The 22,040-nt window shown below is 37.1% G+C and overlaps 2 protein-coding genes across 2 annotated transcripts; one reads left to right on the top strand and one right to left on the bottom strand.

Annotated features, from left to right (window-relative positions):
- Positions 1–444: 444 nt before the first annotated feature.
- On the bottom strand, positions 445–16,813 carry LOC102510480 (olfactory receptor 8B12). The gene is given in 4 exon segments (XM_006174348.2): positions 445–1,128; positions 1,130–1,426; positions 2,152–2,226; positions 16,708–16,813. Coding segments are annotated over 2 exon segments (936 nt in total). The 5' UTR covers positions 1,409–1,426; positions 2,152–2,226; positions 16,708–16,813; the 3' UTR covers positions 445–471.
- Positions 16,814–16,907: 94 nt separating this feature from the next.
- LOC102515614 (olfactory receptor 151) lies at positions 16,908–18,376 on the top strand. Its single transcript, XM_006174366.2, is given in 3 exon segments — positions 16,908–17,036; positions 17,038–17,211; positions 17,213–18,376. Coding segments are annotated over 3 exon segments (960 nt in total). The 5' UTR covers positions 16,908–16,928; the 3' UTR covers positions 17,891–18,376.
- Positions 18,377–22,040: the final 3,664 nt, after the last annotated feature.

The following is a 22,040-nucleotide window of genomic DNA, read 5'->3' as shown; positions in this document are numbered from 1 at the left end:
GAAATAAAATCATCCAAGAAAGACATGAGGCAAGAAAACATGGCATAAAGGAAAACAAACTGGACTAGGATTCAAGCTGTGATTCCAGCCCCAGGCTCTGACACCAGGTAGTTTGTATGTTCTTGGGCAACTTACAAATATTTCTGAGCCTCCTAAACGTGATGTATTATATAAAGGCACTGGATTCAATGATTCCTAAGTCTCGTTCAGTATTGAATACTCTATAATTATAGCAACTATTTTCGATAAAATAAATAAGGATGAGTTGGGGAATGAGGGTGAAGGAGACTAAGTCCATCTGGAAAAGAGAGTTCAAATCTCCTGTACATACAGGATAGAAAGGAAGCACTGGAGCTTGGAGTTCACACTGAATAATTAATAATAATAATAATAATAATAATAATAATAATAATAATAATAATACCCCAGTAAACATTTCTTGGATCTTATTTCTCAATTTCTAGTATTTCTTCAAGAAAAGGTTATTCTGCCCAAGGTTTTCTTCAGGGCAAATTTGACATCCTTATTCCTCAGGCTGTAGATTAACGGGCTGAACATAGGGACAACAATGGTATAGAACAGGGAGGATACTTTCCCCTGGTCAAGGGGTAAAATGGAAGGTGGTTTGAGGTACATGAACGCCCCCGACCCAAAGAAAAGAGAAACTGCAATGATGTGGGAACCGCACGTACTAAAGGCTTTGGACCTGCCTTCCATGGAGCTAATGTGTAAAATGCTGGAAAGAATGAAACCATAAGAGATAAAAATGGCAACAATAGGCACCCCAATGCCAATGGTCACAACGATAAAGACAACTAGTACATTTATGTACGAGCTGTTGCAGGAGAGCTCAAGGAGGGGAAGGATGTCACACATGTAGTGATTGACAAGGCTGTCAGCACAAAAGGTCAGAAACACTATATTTCCTGTATGGGCCACAGCCCCCAAAACCCCCATCCCATAGACACCCAACAAAAAGAGTAAACACACCTGAGGAGACATGGTGACTGTGTATACCAGTGGTCTACAGATGGCGACATACAGGTCATACGCCATCCCGGACAGGATGAAGGATTCAGAAAAGACAAAGAAACAGAAGAAAAAGAGCTGAGTCATACACCCTGCGTACTGAAATGATGTTTTTCTTTGAGACAAAACTTGTCAGCATTTTGGGGATGATGGCAGTAGAGAAACTAAAATCTATGAAGGACAAGTTGAAGAGGAAAAAGTACATGGGAATATGAAGGTGAGAATTCAGTCCAATCAGCGTTATCAAGCCCAGGTTCCCCACCATGGTGACCACGTAGAAATCTAGAAACAGGAAGAAGAGGGGGATCTGGAGTTCTGGCTGGTTCGTTAAGCCTGCAAGGATGAACTCTGTCACAGAGGAGGTGTTATCTGCAGCCATTCTCCTCTAGGAGGGTCTCTGAGGGAAAAAAGGAGAGTTGTTCAGAAAAGGAGAGGGAAAAAAAAAAAGAAACCCTTCTTGAGAATGGAATTTGAACAGAGAGATTTTTGAACTTCAGGAAAATGACATTTCTTCATACCTGTATCTCTCTTTTCATGGTCCCCAGGTATCTTGAACCGTCCTAGCAACTGTCTGTGAGTGAAACTTGTCTCTAGAATAAAGGCCAGTACAACCAGGGAGGGGGCCCACAAGCTCAGCTGGGATGACCCTCCGGTCTTCCCTGTGGCCCCTTCTGTGCACGTCCTCCTTCTACAGCCCTGGGGTCCTTTTCTGGGTCATTCTTGAGAAGTGGAAGTCATTTGACCCTGCCTCATCCTTCCACACTGGGGCTAGTGCTAGACAGAGCAGGAAGAGGAGGTCGTGTGCTCAGGGTCTTTAGCTGGAATGGCTGTGACATTATTACATGAAAATAATAACAGTCATCATGTAAAGTTATTAATTAATTTTAAGAAAAAGAAAAGACGTGTTTACTGAGCACTAGCTGTGGGGTAGGCACTGTTCTAGATGCTGTGTGGCATTATGATTATCCCCATATGATAGATGCGGGCACTGGGCCTAAGTGACTTGCTCAAGTCCCAGTGCTCCTAAGTTGCAGCAGAACATGAGCTCAAGTGGTCTGGCTTAACAAGGTTTGAGCTTTTAACCACTCTGCCTCAGGACAGACAGGTCGGGCAGGCACTCACCCTCCTTCTGCTTGGCATCACAGTTCTGTGCTCTGCTGGCTCTCATCCATCTCTTTCATGGACACTCAAATGGCCCTGGTGAAAAGAGGGTGACAGCTCAGTGCTCAGAGGCTGCTGTTTCTGTTTCTCTAGGTTAAGGATCAAGACCTCTAGTTTATCTTGGTCCTCTTGATGAGCAGAAGAACATGATCTTTGATTGTGGCTTTGTCCTGAGCATCTTGTCCAGCTTCCAGGGGTGAAACAGTATCCTTTCCTAATGCCCATGGATAACAGGAGACTAACAAGTTTTATCCTGGATTTGAGATCTCAGGGATCTAGCTAGAGACTCCCTCAAGATCACTCCTCCAGAGACCACCTTCCCCAAGGAAGAAGAAATGTTTGTTTACATCTTTGATAATATTTAACATGTATTTTAATGACCTATTCTTTTATTCAGATTACATCTTTTTAAGCACATTTAAGAGCAAAGCAACGTGAAAAAAAGCAATGCTTGCTACCTTGTATTGAACACTTACTGTGTACTGAACACCATATTTGACCCAGGACCCTCGTACAAAGGATCCAAAGCCATACACAAATAATTTTATCTGATTAATTCCTCACAACAACCTATTGATATGTTAGACCTATTAATCTTCACTTTAAAAGTGAGACACACACAGAGTTTGTGTTTCCGTAGTCAAACTCTGGTCTGTCCAACTCCAAACCTCATAAGGGCCAGGGACATCGCTGGGCTTCTTGAAAGGACTTAATTTGTCTCTAGATATCAGTCCTGGCTACTGTAAATTGCACACATTGTGAAAACAGTTCTCAGGGAGGGATTTCATTCAAATAGAGACTAAAAAGTTTTGTGTGGCAACTTGAATTTTAAACCCCTTACCAGGGGCTTTTATATATTAAGGCTAACAGATTTCATACCCAAGAAATAAATCTTCATGTGGGGAGGTTTGAGCTTCAGTGCACCAGTGGATTAGAGAGGTTTTTTGGTCCTGAGTTACTGGCAGAAGTCCTCTTAGAGAAGTTATGAAATCCAAACACAAAGGCAGAAGTCTGTCTTCCTTCAAGCAAGTCTAACTGAAAGCACTGCACCTGGGCCTGTGTACCTTTGTGAGTTTGTGCACATACACCAGTGAGGACTTGCTCACCTTCCGCTAAGACTCAGCAACGATGGTGATTTACCTTTCAATTTAAAAATGACCCGCTTCTCAGAGTAATCCTAATGAGCCTCTATCCTTGTTCTCAATATCACTGCACAGAAGTTACAAATTTAGAAAAATAATTCATTAAAATGAAATTAAAATAGGTTCTCCTTGAGATCCAAGTGCGAAGAAGACACTAGGGGGTTCTCAAAAGCTCCAAGGGGATTTTGTTACTTTAGAGACAGTTGCCATGGCAACTTCATTTCCAAATGCGTCTTTAAACAGGGCTTCTCTAAAGCCATGTTACCTAATGACTTGCTCCAGTACAAATAGAAAGAAAAAAATTCTATTTTGTTTTTCTATTTGTGTAGTACTGTCACCTTCCCAAAACTTGAATTTCTGAAAAATGGCTTCCTTCTTCTATTTATTTCTAACTTAAATTATATATTGTACATGAAACATTATGGGGCATGTGAAGATTTACATACAATAAAATATCTTTGCAAATATGTCTCATGCATGTGCGTTAACTCTCAGACTTCTGGTAGTTCATCAAAGTGGTACAAGTATGGTCCCAAACCAATTCCTCCCTATCATAGGATTCCCAGCTTCCATAGGAAGAAGGACAAACCTGGCCAGAGGGAAAAGATGGACTCTGAGAGGACTTCATGTGAAACAGCTTCGATTAGCTCCTGAGAAAGTAGATAGAATTAAATTCATCTTTCAGTAGTCCTGTGGGTCTGTATAATAGTTGATGAGGTTCAGGGATACAAGCACACACGCACATACACACGGCGTGCATGCGCGCGCACGCACACACACACACACACGATTCAGACCAGAAAGAAGCTTACAGTCTAGTAGATGCATTGCCCTTAAAGGCTCATCTTCCTAGTTCTCTCCCTTCCTAGGCCACATTTTCCAGGGTTCAGTTCTTAACCTTCCACACGCTTTCTATTTTCTTAAATTCTTGATGAGCTAATTTGTTTCATGGCTTCAATGGTCCCTCCATAAATGGCTCTGGATTTTGTGTCTTTAGTGTTCAGTTCTCTATTAAGCTCCTTTCTGGTGTAGCCAGCCTTTTCCTTGGATATTTCCAAGAAGCCATCCTGCGGTCATCCCTGAACTCACTGAGTACAAGGATGAGTATTTGTCTTTCTTCAAAAGTAGATGTCCTTTTGACCTCTCCATTATTTATCTGAGTGTCACCAATGGTTAGGGAGTAGAAAGCAGAATTTATAAAGTTAGAGTCTTAAGTCCCAGTTTTCTAGGACAATCCCAGTTTGTGTCTATTATCCCAGTAAAATTAGTAGTTCCCTCTCATTCTGAAATTTATCCTCATTGAATGAGAACTATTCAGAGCATGAACTTTGGAATCTGGGTAGACCTCAGCACAAATCCTGGTTCTGCTACTTAACAGTTATGTCATCTTGAGAAATTTGTTGAACCTTTTCTATGAGTTTCCAAATTTTTATCTTAAAATGAGTAAAATAACCACAACTCAAAGGGTTGTTTTAATGAGTAAGTGATGCACCTTCTGGCACAAAGAAGAGACAAAAAGAGGGTTTTTTTTTTTATTATTGAAATAACTATTTATATATTATTTTATTAGATAGATAAAATGTATTATTTATTATAGTAATAGCAATAACTATATCCTCAGGTGAAAGTAGTTTCAGAATGGGCTAAAACAGAGGGCAGGGGAATTAATTTTAAAACTTTACGCCAGCAGTAGAAACAGAGAAAGATGAACAGGACCACATATTATGATATTATGATGAAATTCCAAACAGGATTTCGTACCTCTATGGCTTGAGGGAGAACAACAGAGAGAAAGAGGCACAAATCATATTTGATTAAGTTTTCAAGCTCAGGGAAACAGGAGCAGGATAATGGAAATGAAAAAAATTAGGAGGGGGAAGGGTAGAAAGCTGGACTTTAAACAAGATCGTCGAATGCTGGCAGGACTTCCAAGCGACAAAACAGAGCAGAAACAGAAAGTAGGAAATTGAATATCAGACAGTGAATGAAAGGGATTCAGATACAAACTGAGGAATCATCTAAATAGATGTGATTACAGAAAAATGGGGAAACTTGCTTTGAGGAAGAGAGTTTAAAGACAAGGGCAAAGTTAGAACCTTTCAAAAATGCCAACATGGTGGAAATATAAATTGGGGCAGCCACTATGGAGGACAGTATGGAGGTTCCTTAAAAAACGGAAAATAAACTTACTGTATGATCCAGCAATCCCACTCATGGGCATAGTTCTAAAAGACACTTGCACCCCAATGTTCACAGCAGCACTATTTACGATAGCCAAGAGATGGAAAGAACCTAAATGTTCATTGACAGATGACTGGATAAAGTTGTGGTGTATACACACACACACACACACACACACACACACACACACACAAAATGGAATGCTACTCAGCCATAAAAAAGAATAAAATGCCATTTGCAGCAACATCGATGTACCTGGAGATCTTCGTACCAAGTGAAGTAAGCCAGAAAAAGAAAGAAAAATACCATATGATACCACTTATATGTAGAATCTAAAAAAAGACACAAATGAACTTATTTACAAAACAGAAACAGACTCATAGACATAGAAAACAGACTTATGGTTAACAGAGGGTAAAAGAGGTGGGAAGGGATAAGTTGGTAGTTTGAAATACCGTACAGAAATTACACCACAATAAAGTTGTTTTTTTAAAAAAAAAATAAGTGAAATAAAACCAGTTTTTAAAAATGCCAACAAACAGATAATGGGAGAAGGATGTTGACCAAAGGAAATGTCAAAATAAGGCAAGTGTAGCAATTGAGAAAACAAACCTAGAACCAAACCCCACCTGCATTCCTTCTGTCCTGGAGAACCTGAGTAAGTTATTTAACCTAATTAAGATTCAACAAATAATAATACCAAACTTACAGATATTTGTGAGGATTAAATTATAGCCCAGTGAATATTCCCTTAATAAATAGTAGTTGAGTCTGTAAAATGTCACAGAGGCTGAAAGCAGAGAAAATTTCAAGAGTGATGATAAATAACATTACCAAAAATCCAAGGGGAAAAAGAACTGAAAAATAACCTTGAACCAAGTCACTCTTCTGCAAGGTTATTCACTTATTTTTTCCATATTACTCTTACTGTGCTTAGTCTGATTTAGCCTTATACTATTTATTCATTATTTCAAGACTATATTCCACAAACCCCAATTAGATTAAAAGCTTCTGTAGGGAGAATTCTTAGTCCTGCAGCTTTGGGGTACGCTAACACACTCACTACCTACCAGAGTGATGAATGCATTAGAGATGCTTCTTAAGAACATGCTGAATGGAATGATGTGCAATAATAATCCATGTGGCAAACCCATAATTCCAGGGCTAGTTGTTCAGGGAATAATTCATCAAAGGTTCTGATAAGCAGACATTTTATTCCCACAAAAAAGTAATATAAACTATACATAATTAGGTTTACAGAAACTAAATTTGAAGCTTTTAATTTGTCAATATTGTGCCAGAAAATTTCTGCTTGTCAAGGTCCAGGTATTTGTAGAAGAAACCTTCTTTCTTAGAGGTGCTGGCAAGGAAAGTTATTAAATGGCAGAAATTGCTGCAAAGACTGGTTAGCTGCCAAGCAACTTAAAACTCTCCAAAACTGGATTCTTTTCCTTAAGGGACTTAAATTCAGGAAATGTGCTAATTAATTAAAACAAAGTTGTGTTAATTAATACAAGTTGTTTTTAATACACAAATACTGTAAAATCTACTATTTTCAAAAAGTACAAAGGGTACAAAAGAAATCAAGATTGTGCTAAAAAGCACAATGTAGGCAGAATTGATCAGGACAAACCTAAAATAACCTTCAAGTGTAACTTAATGGAAGGGAGAAATTTAATTGATGGGTAGAAGCAGAGAGATTATTCAAAGCATAACAGAGACATCTTATTTAACTAATAATTAAATTAAATTAAATGTCTTATATGTGCAAAGAAATCAAGCAATGTAAAGAAAATATAACAAATTCTCTTGTTGGATAGAGACTCCTCTATAATCTTAATTGCAGCATTAGAGAGACTGTCTACACTTTCTAAAGGTCTCTCTGGGAAGGAAAGCCATGCACTCAGTGATGTGTTCCAATATTTAACAAAGCTATCTCTTAGGAACTTTATTCTGGTGACTAGCTTAAATCAAAAGGCAGTGTTGGGGAGGGTGGGTATAGTTCAACGAAAGAGCCCATGCCCAGCATGCATGAGGTCCCAGGTTCAACCCCTAGTACCTCTCATCTAAAAAAAAGAAAGAGGAGTCCTTTGCTGTGCAGAAGCTTCTAAGTTTAATTAGGCTTCATTTGTTTACTTTTGCTTTTATTTCTATTGCTTGGGTAGACTGTCCTAGGAGAACATTTTTGAGATGTATGTCAGATAATGTTTTGCCAATGTTTTCTTCTAGGAGATTTGTTGTATCTTGTCTTATGTTTAAGTCTTTGATCCGTTTTGAGTTTATTTTTGTGTATGGTGTAAGGAATAGATGAAACCAGATGCTGTTAAGTTCAGGAAATACTTTTCGGTCCTATCTTACTTAACACAATGACAGCTAACTTCTTCTTGAAATACTCATTTTTCCTTCAAAACGTATTTCTAATTTTCCTCCAACTTCTGGCCACTTCTCAATCTCCTTCAAGAGATAAATACTGATATTCCACAGGGTTCGATCCTCAGCCTTCTCTTGACATCCTATTTATGCTCTCCAAAAGATCTTGTCCACTCCCATGCCTTGAATTACCCTCTGCTGGTGACTTCCAAATCTTTATTTCTATCGGTATCTATTTCATCTGAATACCCAAGGGACACCTAAAATTTGACACATTAAAAATTATATCCACTACTTTTCCTCAAAAAAGTTCTCTTCCTATATTCCCTGTCTTAATAAATGACACCATTTTCCCTGCTGCTCAATCACCTTCATCAATAATAGAGTCAAACTTATTCTAGCTTTTAAAGAAGTCAGGTCACTTCCCTGAAAATCAGCTCATGAAAGCGAATTTACCAACAGGTCAGTTTACCAAAAAACAGTTCATTGAATGGCCAGTTTGCAAAATTTAATTGCTTCTTTGAACAATTTATTTCTTACAAGTATTGCATTTATATTTTAGAAAAATTCTAGAGTACATATTAACATAAAGTAGAAAATAAAAGCTATTCATTCATACTACTATTACTGTTAGTAGTTACTACATACTGTTACTATTTGGATGCATAATGTTTGATGCTAGATCATATTGTATATACTACCTTGAAACATTTTCATTAAAACAGTATATTATTGGCATCTTTTCATGTCAATAAGTAAACTTCAACAGCATTATCCTTAATGGTTTCATAATATGCTTCAGTGGATGGACTATCATTTAGTACGTCAGTTCTTTGTTTGACATTTATTATGTCCAATTTCGACTAAACACTGCCGAGTTGAATGTGCATTTTTGTAAACCTAACTGTTTATTTTCTGAGGATAAATTCCTAGAAGTTAAATTGCTAAGTCTAAAGATACACTCTCTATTAATACTGCTGAAATGTTCTCATGAAAGGTTTAATTACACTCCTACGAGCAACGTATAAGCATTGCTCTTCTCTCATGTCTTTCCTAACAAATTCCTAACAAATTGTGCCAATTTGATGCTAAAAATGCCATCACATTACTTTATTTCATAATGAAAATAAAATAAAAAATAGTAAAACTAAGCAAGAGTAATTATAAAAAATAAAATAAGGTTTGTACTATTTCAATGGGGGAAAAGCCAGCTAACTAAAATTAAACAAGCTTTTTTTTTCTACTAAATCAGTGAATTTGTTTTTGAAGAAATGTCCAATACAAAAAGATATAAAATAAAACCTTTTATAATAAAGATTATAAATATAGCTGATAGTACATAAAGATGAAACACTAATGATGAACGCTGAGCAGGACAGTACTGACTGAGGGCAAAGGTGATGATGTTGATGAAGGTGATGATGATACTCATGGGAATGACTGTGGTGGTCATGGTAACAATGAGGATAATGATGATGAAACTGAAAACGCCCTAGTGCTGGCATTAGGCACCAAACTGCCCAGGCTGCAGGGTAACTCTCCCAATAGAAGAAAAATTAACACACCTTGGAGGTAAAACATCTTTCATAGTGCATGTGTAAATCCAGACTAATTGCTCCTTTAATGAGGACCCAGTCTCTGGAGTGGCTATATTCCAGGAGAGATTCTGCCTGTACATAAACGTACCCAGCACTCCCAATCTCAGAGACCCATTTTTCTGTATTGGCCACTTTGACTGGAGATAAATGTAAATCTAGTAGCTTTCTATTTTCTGATACTCATTTCTTGATCGCTGAAAGCAAAGTATCTCCTAAGATTTCCAGATAACTGTGTTCCAGTTTTCCTCAGTACAGGTATTCAATTATAGTTTGAAAGCAATTGTGTGAGATAGGAACAAAATATCTTCCATGAATTCCCATTTCTATGGCAGGCCTTTTATGTACTAAATTATATATTCCCCTTCTCACACTGCTTTTTCCCCACTTAAAAAGGAAATATAGTTGTCTATGTAATTCTGAATGTTGTCATTAGCAGCAATTCTGAGCTCCTGGTGAGCTGATGAAACTAGTGGTAAGATTTTTAGCAACTAACAAGAAATTTTTGGATTATTTATAAATTAGCTAGAAGATTACAAGAATAAAACTTACATTTCTGTTGCCCACAATTTTCTATTCAATAGGAAAGATCTATTCACATCAAGAGACAGGAATAAAAATTTGTGCTTACGAACAATATTCTGTTTTATTAGGAACTTTGATTCGGAGTAGTGATACATTTTTGTGGATTTTCTGTTCCTTATCATATTAGGAGACTCAGATTTGATGGAAGGGGGATGTGTAAGATATCTTTTAAATCCATTATCACTATCCAGACGAAATTTGCTTAGCTCTTTTTAAAAAATTGAGATAACAATTCAAAATTCTGTTACTACGTTACTAAGAAGTTAAATATTTCACTGCCAATAATTTAAGGTATAAAGTTTATAATGATGCAGATTTCCTTGTCTTCAATACCAGAATGAACGCAAGTAATATTATTGTTGCTGAGCAAGTAAGTCAGTGTCTTCTAATGCTACACAAGAAAGCAGGTTACAACCAACATGTAGAGTATGCTCACTTTGAGTAAATAAAATGTATATTCATACACATATATGTAAATGCATATATGCATAGAAAAAAACCTGGTAGAACGCACATAGCAGTTTTAAATTCTTGGTCATTAGAATACAATGATTTGATTCTTGCCTGTCTGTCTGTTTGCTTCTCTACAATGCAGACATATTGCTTTTGTAATTAGAAAAAAAAAGTTGCTGGAAATACAGCAATAAGATTCCTCCCTGGCCTTAATTGTATTAAATTAAGTTTACTTAAAGTATAAAGATAAAATGCCACAAAAAAATAAGTTACAGCAAGACAGCACAGTATGGTGGAGGACAAAACAGACTGAGGGTCACAAATCCTGGGTTCTGCGCCCAATTCTGCTTTTCACTAGCCATGTGACCTTGGGTGAATTATGCAGCTTGAGTAGTATCAGTTTCCTAGAGCAGAGGTTTGCCAATGTTTCCAGAATGGACCAAGTAGTAAATATTTTAGACTCTGCAGTCCGTAGGATCTCTCTTGCGACTATTCAGCTCTGCCATCCTAGCAGGAGAGCAGCATCAACAGTGCAGAAAGGAATGGATTTTATATATAGTATCATGTCATCGGCATATAGTGACACTTTTACCTCTTCTTTTCCAACCTGGATCCCTTTTATTTCTCTCTCTTGCCTGATTGCTGTGGCTAGGACTTCCCAGACTATGTTGAATAGGAGTGGTGATAGTGGGCAGCCTTGTCTTGTCCCAGATTTTAGTGGGAAGCTTTTGAGTTTTTTTACCATTGAGTACTATGCTGGCTGTAGGTTTGTCATATATAGCTTTTATTATGTTGAGATATGGTCCCTGTCTGCCCACTTTGGTGAGAGTTTTTATCATAAATGGGTGTTGAATTTTGTCAAATGCTTTTTCTGCATCTGTTGAGATGATCATGTGGTTTTTGTCCTTTCTCTTGTTGATGTGATGTATTACATTGATTGATTTGTGTATGTTGAACCACCCTTATGTCCCTGGGATGAACCCCACTTGATCACGATGTGTAATCTTTTTTATATGCTGTTGGGTTCTGGCTTTGCTTCAGTGAAACCTTATCACAAAAGCAGGGAGTGGGCTGGATTTGACTGAGTTTGCCAAACCCCGTCCTAGAGAGTGAATAATCCCCTTTTTTCTACTCTCCTCATACTAAGAAATGAAGGGTAAACCTCAATATTGTGCAGCCACAATACTGCTGTAGAGCCATAGTTGTGTGTACTTATTAGCCTACAAATCAGGGGAAAGAGTAAATATTGAGAGACAGCAGAATTAGGTTCAAGTTTCAAGTCACCACAAGTAAGCTTTGAAGTCTTAAAATCTGAGCACTTCAGCCTGGAGCTAACACAGTGTTGCAGGTCAATTAAATTTCTTTAAAATTTAATTCTTCAATTTCTTTTAAAAAAAAGGTAAGAAAAAGGCAATTTGATCCTAACTTTATCTCTTTGTTTTCTAATACCTCAAGTCTTAAGATTATACAGATTCTAATAAAACTGTATCAAATGAGTAAAAAAAAAAAAAAATCTCAGCACTTCAGTTTCTCATTACTAAAAAGGGAGTCATAATTCCTGCTATAAATGCATTCCCTCCCTCAACCAAGGATTTCAAGAGTAGTACTTGACACAATCTCTGAAAGAAATGTGTATACAATAAAGGATTACAAAAATTTTAGTAATTATTTGAGGAGGGAATTAAAATAGCAAGACTATAAATTTTTTTCAGGTTAGAAATACATCTCAGAGATAGGATGTGTCTCAGTATCATCTCCATATGTACTGGTGCCCGCCTCCTGGACAGCATGTCTGTGTTTCATCTCTATGAAGTCAGCAGGGTCATAGCTTGATAGTATGATCTGATGCTACGGATAGATGTTGACCACTTATGTGCTAGAGACTCTTCATGGTGAGGTAGATGTTGTTGTTGTTGTTATTATTATTTCCAATTTACAGACAAGAATGCTTAGAAGTAAAAAACTTACATAACTTGATTAAGCTCACATAGTAAAAGCCAGAGTTGGAAATTTGAACCCAACTCTGTCTGACTTTGGAGTCTGCACCTTTAACTGCCACACTAAATGTCAAATATTTTAACATAGTTGTACTTTTTATATAAAAAATATGATCTACATTAATGCCACCAGTAAAAAAATATAAGGGAAGGTAAGCATTTTAATCAATTTTTATTTTAAAAAAAATCATACACATAGTTTAAATTCCAAATGCTACTAAAGGGGTGATAATGAAAAGTAACGATTACCTTCCCTAAGCATCCCCAGGCCCCCTCTGTTAGCCAGAGGAAACCACTTTCTTTCTTTCTTTCTTTTTTTTTTTTTTAACATTTTTTATTGATTTATAATCATTTTACAATGTTGTGTCAAATTCCAGTGTTCAGCACAATTTTTCAGTCATTCATGGACATATACACACTCATTGTCACATTTTTGTCTCTCTGAGTTATCATAACATTTTGTGTATATTTCCCTGTGCTATACAGTGTAATCTTGTTTATCTATTCTACAATTTTGAAATCCCAGTCTATCCCTTCCCACCCTCCACTCGAAACCACTTTTAAATATCTGTTTCCTCTGGTATTTACCTCTATGTTTCTTCATTGTATGCTTATCACGCTCTTAAAGGACTTTACTATTTTGGAAATTATTTATGGCCTGTAATAGGACCTAAGTCATAATAATTATTAATATATATGTGTTGAGTGCTTTGCTTCCACTTAACATAGATGCAGATTTATCTAACACTCCCCCCATTCCAATTCCTCTCCCTATTCTCCCCAGTCGTAATTTTTGATTCTCGGTAATTAATGTCTGCAGGACTAGAACTATGGTAACGCAGCCTGCATTGTCATACTTAATTCTGCAGTAAGTCCTCACTGCAGAGCTGAATGTTGTACTTTAGATTATGTTTCCTTATTTCTACTACTTGTAATTTTCCTGGAATTGTAATAATTACCCACTGCTAAGTATCTCTCCTTTATATTTTCATGTGCTCCATAGTACCCATTAATATTATTTTCCAAATGTCCAAACATTTGAGACAATCAACCAATTTCATTTGTCTCCTGGAGGCCTCCATGCTCTGTCCTTTCTGGACTCATTTAGCCTGGAGCTGCCTTTGCTGCTCTCCTATGTTGGCTCCCCTCCATCCTAGGTCCCAGTATTGACACTGAGATGTGCAAGGCACCCTCATTTCTGCTGCTTTATATGTTATGTGATGCACTCTCTATCCCTATCGATCTATTTTTCTGTCTATATTTCACATTATTGATATTTTCAAACACTAGTTTTCATTTCATTGATTTCTTTTTACTGTTTATCTGTTTCCTATTTTATTGATTTCCATGATTATTTATATTATTTCCTTCGTTCTCATTCTTTTTTTGTAGCTGATTAAGGTGGAAACCTAGATTAATAGTTTTAGAATTTCCTTCTGTTCTAAAATAATGACAGTTTCCCTATTAGCATTGTTCCAGCAGCATTCCAAAAATTTTGATTGATGTATCTTCATGTTCATTCAGCTCAAAATGTTATTTTCTAACTTAATTTCTGACTTCTTCTTTGGTCCATGTGTTACGTTAAACTATGCTGCTTAATTTTCCAATATTTGATGATTTTCCGGGTATCTCTCCATAAATTACTTTTAGTCTGTATCTCTTCTGGTAAGGGTGTATACTGTGTATGGTTTCAACTTTTTAAACATATGGTGGTTTGTTTCATTGCCCAGAATGGATTTCATCTTGAAAACTGATCCATGTGGGAAAGACCTGAAAGATTGTGTATTCTGCTGCTTCTGGGTGGGATGTTCCAAAAAAGCCAAGCAGTGGGTATTTTCTATGTTGTTATTAATTTTCCCACTAGTTCTATCAATTAATTTAAAAAAAGAGTATTGCAACCTCCAGCTAGCGGTGGCTTGTATATTCTCCTTTCAGTTCTGTCAGTTTGGGCTCGTGTATTTAGAAACACTGTTATAGGTGAGCTCATTTACGAGTCTTAAGTCACCTTGATGAACTGGTTTCTTCATCATCATGGAACGTCCCTCCTTATTTCTAGGAATATTTCTTGCTTTGGAGTCTACTTTGCTTAACGCTAATACAGTCACTCCAGCTTTCTTTTGATTGATGTTTACATAGTATATTTTTTCCATACTTACAGCTTTCGCTACTGGTGTCTTTAAAGTGAATTTCTTGGAAAAGCATAATGTTGGGTAATACCTTTTTTCCAATCTGACCATCTCTGCATTTTATTTAGAATATTTAAGCTACTTGCATTTAATTCTACTGTCAGTTTGGGTGTTAAGTCTACCTCTTTGCTGTTGGTTTTCTGCTTCTACCAACTGTCCTTTATTCTATTTTTTCTTTTCCCTTGACTTCTTCTGACCTAATTGAGTGTTTTGCTGATTATATATAAATTATATAAATTATTATGTATTTATGTCCACTATTAGCTTATTACCTATAGCTTTTTTTTTTACTATTACTTAATTATTGTTCTAGGTTTTACTATATTTTTTATCCTTTCTGGATTTGTCCACTTAGTGTAACATGGAAAATTCCTATAGGCAGGTAAACTGGTGCAGTCATTTGGCTTATGGTATGTTCTTCCTTCCTTTCAGGAATCTCAGCAATCATTTGGTGCTGCCTGTTGTCAAATGTCTGGAAAAAGTTATTTCATATACCTTGTCGGGTTTTCTAGTTGTTTATGGTGTAAATACAATTCCAGTATGAGTTCACCCTTCATGAGTGGAATTAGAAATCCACTCAATAACTTTTAAATAAATATGTTGTGAAATACTTCAGATTTTTAAAAAAGGCTTTTTCACTCATATGGAACTTTTCTTTGCTCATCTATAAGTTGGAATAATAAAAAAACTAAGTATTAGAGTGGTTTCAAGGTTATTTCATCTAATGACCAATCTTGTTTAGAACTTAGAAAACTTTAGTCAGGGTCAGACAAGTGATTGTCCAGGGGCTTACGTTTACCACTTGACAATTACTCAACAGAATCTACCAAATTAATTCTAGAAGGTAACTTACCAGAAAAAAAAGAAAACGATCTGCTCTTATAAATGATGTTTTCTTCAGTTTTTTCTCATTGGATAGAAAAGAGAAATAAAGAAAAATCATCACAAGAAGATGTGACTCCCAGTGACAGGAGTTGCTTCTCAAGACCCATTAAAACTGCTGTTTTGAATTAGATAAACCAAGATTCCTTCCAGGGACTCTCCTGGGCATCTACATGTAATTACCATCAGCTAAAAATCTTCTCTTCATTGATCATAGGTTGACTCTAAAACTAGACAAACAGTAGGTAGTAATTTGGAAATCAACAGCATAGAAATAGCAAAATGGTGAAACAATAAGAGAGATGTGATTATTATAGAGGATACACTGGGTATGAGGAGAGTAAGTGGCCAAGGATCAACTGACAGCTAAGGACACCAAGATTTAAGGACATGCAAAGAAAGGGATAAGGGAAAATGCCCATTTCTTACTCAAATCATTTTGCTCTTGATCTGTAGGTTGCATTGTACTTTGTTTCTGCTTCTACCTACTCCTAATCTTGATCCAACCTGAACTTTCCCCAAGTCCTTTCAACACAGTGAAGAGAAATAAATCTCAAATTGTTTCTCAGGAGCTGTATTTCACTCAGCATAAACTGCACTCCATGCTAGTGTTTCAAGCTACAAAATTATTCTGGTTCCAATAAACACAAAACTTAAAAAATAAAATCTTAACTGCCTTTAGCTGAACTTTGCCACCTGCCTGGAAACAGAGCTCAGTGCCCCCAAAATGCCAGTAAATCAGAAGTACCATACGTACAAACCTGACATCATTATTTTTTAAATGTCACCAGGTAGTTATTGTGTGTAATCAGAACTAAGAATAGCTATCCTAGGACCTCAGGTTCAGTGAAAAAAAAATTTACTAATGAAAATTTACATTTGTAGAGCAGCTGAATATTTGGAAAGTATTTCCATGTATATTATTCCATTTTTTTTAACTTTGGAAAATGATACTATAACTCCATGTAATTCTCAAATGTGAATATTGATATGTCACTCAGTCACTGGCAGAGCTCACAATTGTCTGAATCCTAGAAAACATTAGAAGGAGTGAAGAGATAAACAATCAGGAAAATGTGAGTTCAAGATCACTCACTCAGGAACAGAGGCTGATACCCAGCCTTACCAGAAAAGCTCACGCATTCATTCCTTGATGTCTGCTCTGCCAGTGCTCAAGTCTCTCATTTGAAATGACATAGTACAGTGAATATAGTCAGCCCTCTGTGTCCTCAATCTGCCGTTGGTTAAATTCCGGGGTGGAAAAGCTGCTGATACCCAGGGCTGACTGTATATAACCTTTCATAGGCTCTTCTGTCTTATCTCCACAGGGCTCCCAAACAGAGGAGAATGGCTGCAGAAAATCACTCTGCAGTGACAGAGTTCATTCTTGGAGGTTTAACAAATCGGCCAGAGCTCCAGCTCCCCCTCTTCCTCCTCTTCCTTGGGATCTACTTCAGTCACCATGATAGGGAATCTGGGCGTGATAACGCTGATTTGTCTGAATGCTCAGCTTCACACCCCCATGTACTTCTTCCTCAGCAATCTGTCGTTCGTGGATCTCTGCTACTCCTCTGTCATTACCCCAAAAATGCTGGTGAACTTTGTGTCAGAGAAGAACACCATCTCCTACTGCAGGGTGCATGTCCCAGCTCTACTTCTTCCTTGTGTTTGTCATTGCTGAGTGTTACATGCTGACAGTGATGGCTTATGATCGCTATGTCGCCATCTGCAGACCTTTGCTTTACAACATTATCATGACTCATGGAGTCTGCTCCCCGCTGGTGGCTGTGGTCTACGCAATGGGGCTCATTGGCTCAACCATAGAGACAGTCCTCATGTTGAAACTGCCCTATTGTGAGCACTTCATCAGTTATTACTTCTGTGACGTCGTCTCACTCCTGAAGCTCTCCTGCTCCAGCACCTATGACATTGAGGTGACAACTTTCTTTTTGGCTGGATTCAACATTGTGGTCACCAGCTTAACAATCTTTGTTTCCTATGCCTTCATCCTGTCCAGCATCCTCGGCATCCACTCCACAAAGGGAAGGTCCAAAGCCTTCAGCACCTGCAGCTCCCATCTTGCAGCTGTGGGATTGTTTTATGGATCTACCATGTTCCTGTACTTAAAACCCTCTGCAGACAATTCCCTGGCCCAGGAGACTGTGGTCTCTCTGTTCTACACCACAGTGATCCCCATGCTGAACCCTCTAATCTACAGTTTGAGGAATAAGGAGGTAAAGGCTGCCATGCAGAAAACCCTAAGGAGAAGATTCTTTGGTTGCAAATGTCATTATTCTTTCTCAGGTTGAAAATTGGGATAGAAATATAGGGGAGAAGCCCTTTACAAGCTTACACGCACATGAATAGAAAACAGCCCCTTCTCAGCATGACCTGTTGAATGCATTTACTCATTTTTCCCTCTTCCCTTTCTCCCTTTCACATCTTTCATGTCTTAGAGCTTGAATCTTGCTGGTTTCAAGTTCATGGTTTTTTTTTTTTTCCCTTTTGTGATCAATTGTTTGTTTGGATATCCTTTGCTCTCTGGTAAACATGGATCTATCTTGATTGCAACATAAATTTAGAACTTTCAGCAATGAATTTAAGACAGCTGTCCATTGATTTACCATCTTCTATAGAGAAATATTACCCAAACTAATAGTTAAGTTGCACTTGAGAGAACACAGACAAATGGAGATGAGTTCAAAAGTCACAGGAAGTCACAAAGTCTTTCTCACCCAGATGTATGCCTTTATTCTCTCTCTTATTATGCTGTTACTATCTCATTTGTGCTAAGATTATTTAAATGGCCCCTTCACCAATTATTGCCATCATCATCATTAGGTTTTTGTGCGGCCATAGGTTTCAACTCCTCTGGGTAGATACCAAGGACCACAATTACTGGATTATATTGTAAGAGTATGTTTAGTTTTGTCAGAAACTGCCAAACTGTCTTCCAAAGTGGCTGTGCTATTTTCCATTCTCATCAGCAATGAATAAGATTGCTATTGCTCTGAATCCTCACCAGCACATAGTGTTATCAATGTTCTTGATTTGGTCATTCTAATACATGTGTACTAGTATCTCATTGTTGTTTTAATCTGCATTTCCCTAATGCCACATGATATGGGGCATCTTTTCATATGCTCATTTGCCATCTGTCTATCTTCTTTGGTGATGTGTCTGTTAAGATTGTTCCTTTCCTCTTTTTCCCATTTTTTAATTGAAATATATTTGACATATAACATTTTGTAAACTGAAAATCTACACATGTTAATTTAATTTATTTATATATCTTTAATATGATTGCCACTGTAGCAATAATTAGTACTTCTATCAGATCGTATAGTTGTCCAGTCTTTTCAGTGATTGAAATAATTGAGTTGTAATCTCTTAGCAAGTTTGAAGACTATAATATAGTATTGTTGTTAATATTCAACATACTGTGCATCAGACTTATAGGAATTATTTACTACTCATTGCAAAATTGTACCTTTAATAACATCTGTCCTATATCCTCACACCCATCCTCCAGTAACCACCATTTTATTCTGTTTTTAGAGTTTGGCTTTTTTAGATTCTACCTGTAAGAGAGATCATGCTGTTTTTGTCTTTCTCTGGCGACTTATCCTCAAGATCCATCCAGAGTGTATCTACTTTGCGTGACAGTTCTTCATCAGATATGTCTTTTGCAAATGTTTTCTAGTAGACTGTGGCCTGTCCTTTCATTCTCTTGACAGTGTCCTTCTACAGAGTAGAAATTTTTAACTTTATTGAAGTCCAGCTTATCAATTCTTTCTTTCATAAACTGTGCTTTTGTTCTACCTAAAAAGTCATTTCCACACCCAAGGTCATCTAGATTTTTTCATTATCTTCTAGGAGTTTTATCATTTTTCATTTTACATTTAAGTCACTGATACATTTTAAGTTCATTTTTGTAAGCCGTGTAAGCTCTAGTCTAATTTATTTGTTTGTATGCTGATGTCCAGCACTGTTTTTTGATAGCACTATCTTTGCTTAATTTTTTTTTTTTTTGGCCACTTTGTCAAAGACCAGTTGGCTATATTTATGTGGGTCTATTTCTGGGAACTCTGTTCTGTTCCATTGATCTACTTGCCTGTCCTTTCACCAATACTATACTGTCTTGATTACTGTGGCTTTGTAGTAAGTCTTGATGTCAAGTAGTGTCAATTCTCCAACTTTCAATTTAGTTCTACTTCTTCAATATATGTTGGATATTCTGAGTCTTTTACCTCTGCATATAAATTTTAGGTCAGTTTGTCTATATCCACAAAATAACCTGGTTGAACTTTGGTTGGAATTGTATTGAGTCCATAGATTAAGTTCAAAAGAACCGAAGAAATCTTGACAATATTGAATCTTCCAGTCCACAAACATGGAATAGCTCCATTTATTTAGTTCTTCCTTAACTTATTTCATGAATTTTGTAGTTTTCCTCATGCAGATCTTCTACATATTTTTTTTTTCAATTTATACTTAACTATTTCATTTGGGGGGAATGCTGATGTAAATGGGATTGTGTATGTAATTTCAAATTCTACTTCATCTTTGCTGATATAGGAAAGTGCTTGACTTTTGTATGTTTACCTTAGATCCTTCAACCTTGCTGTAGTCACTTATGAGTTCCAGCAGTTTTCTTGTTGATTCTTTCAGATTTTCTGCATACACTGTTATGCTATCTGTGAACAAAGACAGTTTTATTTCTTCCTCCCCCATCTGTATACCTTTTATTTCCTTTTCTTGTCTTACTGCATTACTAGGACCAGTACTATATTGAAAAGCACTCATGAGATGGAATCCTTGCCTTGTTTCTGATCTTAGTGTGACAGCTTCAAGTTTCTTACTGTTAAGTATGATGTTAGCCTTAGGTTATATGTAGATGTTCCTTTTCAAACAGAGGAAGTTCCTCCCTAGTCTTAGTTTATTGAGAGTTTTTATCCTGAATGGGTTTTGGACTTTGTCAGATGCTTTTTCTGCGTCCATTGATATGATTATATGATTTTTCTTCTTTAGTCTGTTTATGTGGTTATTATATTAATTAATTTTTGAATATTGAACCAGCCTTGCATAACTGGAAAAATCCCACTTAGTAATGGTGTATAATTTTTCTATATGTTGTTGGATTCTATTTGCTAATACTTTGTTGAGAATTTTTGCATCTATGTTCATGAGAGATATTAGTCTCTGTACTATAGTTTTTGTTTGTTTTTCTTGTACTGTCTTTGTCTACTTTTAGTATTAGGGTAATGCTGGCCTCATAGAATGTGCTAAGAAGTAATCACTCTTCCTCTGTCTTCTTAGAGAAATTACAGAGAATTGGTATAATTTTTTTAAATATTTGGTAGAATTCACCATTGAACCCATGTAAGCCTGGACAGGATGGCCAGAGTGGGCTGGAGTTGGGCATTTCCTTTTCTCCACATTGGAGGGCTACACCCAGCTGGCGCTTTCCCCTATGATGCCTGCCAGGAAGCCTTCATAATTGCCTATGGTCGGGCCTGAAACATCATGCATAGGTTTTGGCCTGGAGCAAGACTCCTCAGCTTCCAGGGCCCATGCAAGCCTCTTCTCTGGCTCCATCCTTCCGACAGCAGGCTACACTGTTGGTGCATTTACTCCAAGGGGTGGTCAGGAAGAAGCTGTATGCAAAGGATGTGGATGGCAACTGGGTATATGGACTGGAGGTATTTATACTTTGCAAATGTGTCGGCCCCTCACACTGTAAGGGGGGTAGGAGTGACAGGCAGAAGGAGTAGGCTGTGGCCCACGGGCAGGCACCTGGGAACCAGGGTGGCTCTCCCTGTGCTACCACCTTTTTGTCACAGAACTTTAAACATCTTAGGACCCTCTGTTTTAATCAGGCCTTCCAGAGTTGTGAAAGTAGTTTGTCAAGGTAAGAGGTAGGAACATATTTTATTTAACACTATATTAGGTTTATTTTTTATTTACTTTTTATTGTGGTAAAAAAGCACATAACTATAAAATTTCCCATCTTAACTATTTCAAATACATAGTTCAGGGATGTTAACTATGTGCACATTGTTGTGAAACAGAGCGACTGTATTCATAATTGCGCAAAACAATTTGGAAGCAACCAAAATGTCCTTCAAGTGGTGAATGGATACACAAACTGATCTATCCATATAATAGACTATTATGCAGTGCTAAAAAGAAATAAGCTATCAAGCCATGAGTAGACATGGAGGAAACTTAAATGCATATTACTATGTGAAGGAAGCCAGCTCTGTGACAATGTGGAAAAGGCAAAACTATGGATCATTAGAGAGATCAGTGGTTGCCATGGGTTCTAGGGAAGAGAGGAATCAACAGGTGGAGCACGGAGGATTTTTAGGACAGTGAAACTACTCTGCATGACATTGTAAGGGTGTATAGATGTCATTATACATTTGTCCAAACCCACAGAATGCACCACACCAAGAG

Source organism: Camelus ferus, chromosome 33 (assembly GCF_009834535.1).
Source record: "Camelus ferus isolate YT-003-E chromosome 33, BCGSAC_Cfer_1.0, whole genome shotgun sequence".
Classification (NCBI taxonomy): domain Eukaryota; kingdom Metazoa; phylum Chordata; class Mammalia; order Artiodactyla; family Camelidae; genus Camelus; species Camelus ferus.
This window is presented reverse-complemented; position numbering and strand designations above follow the sequence as displayed.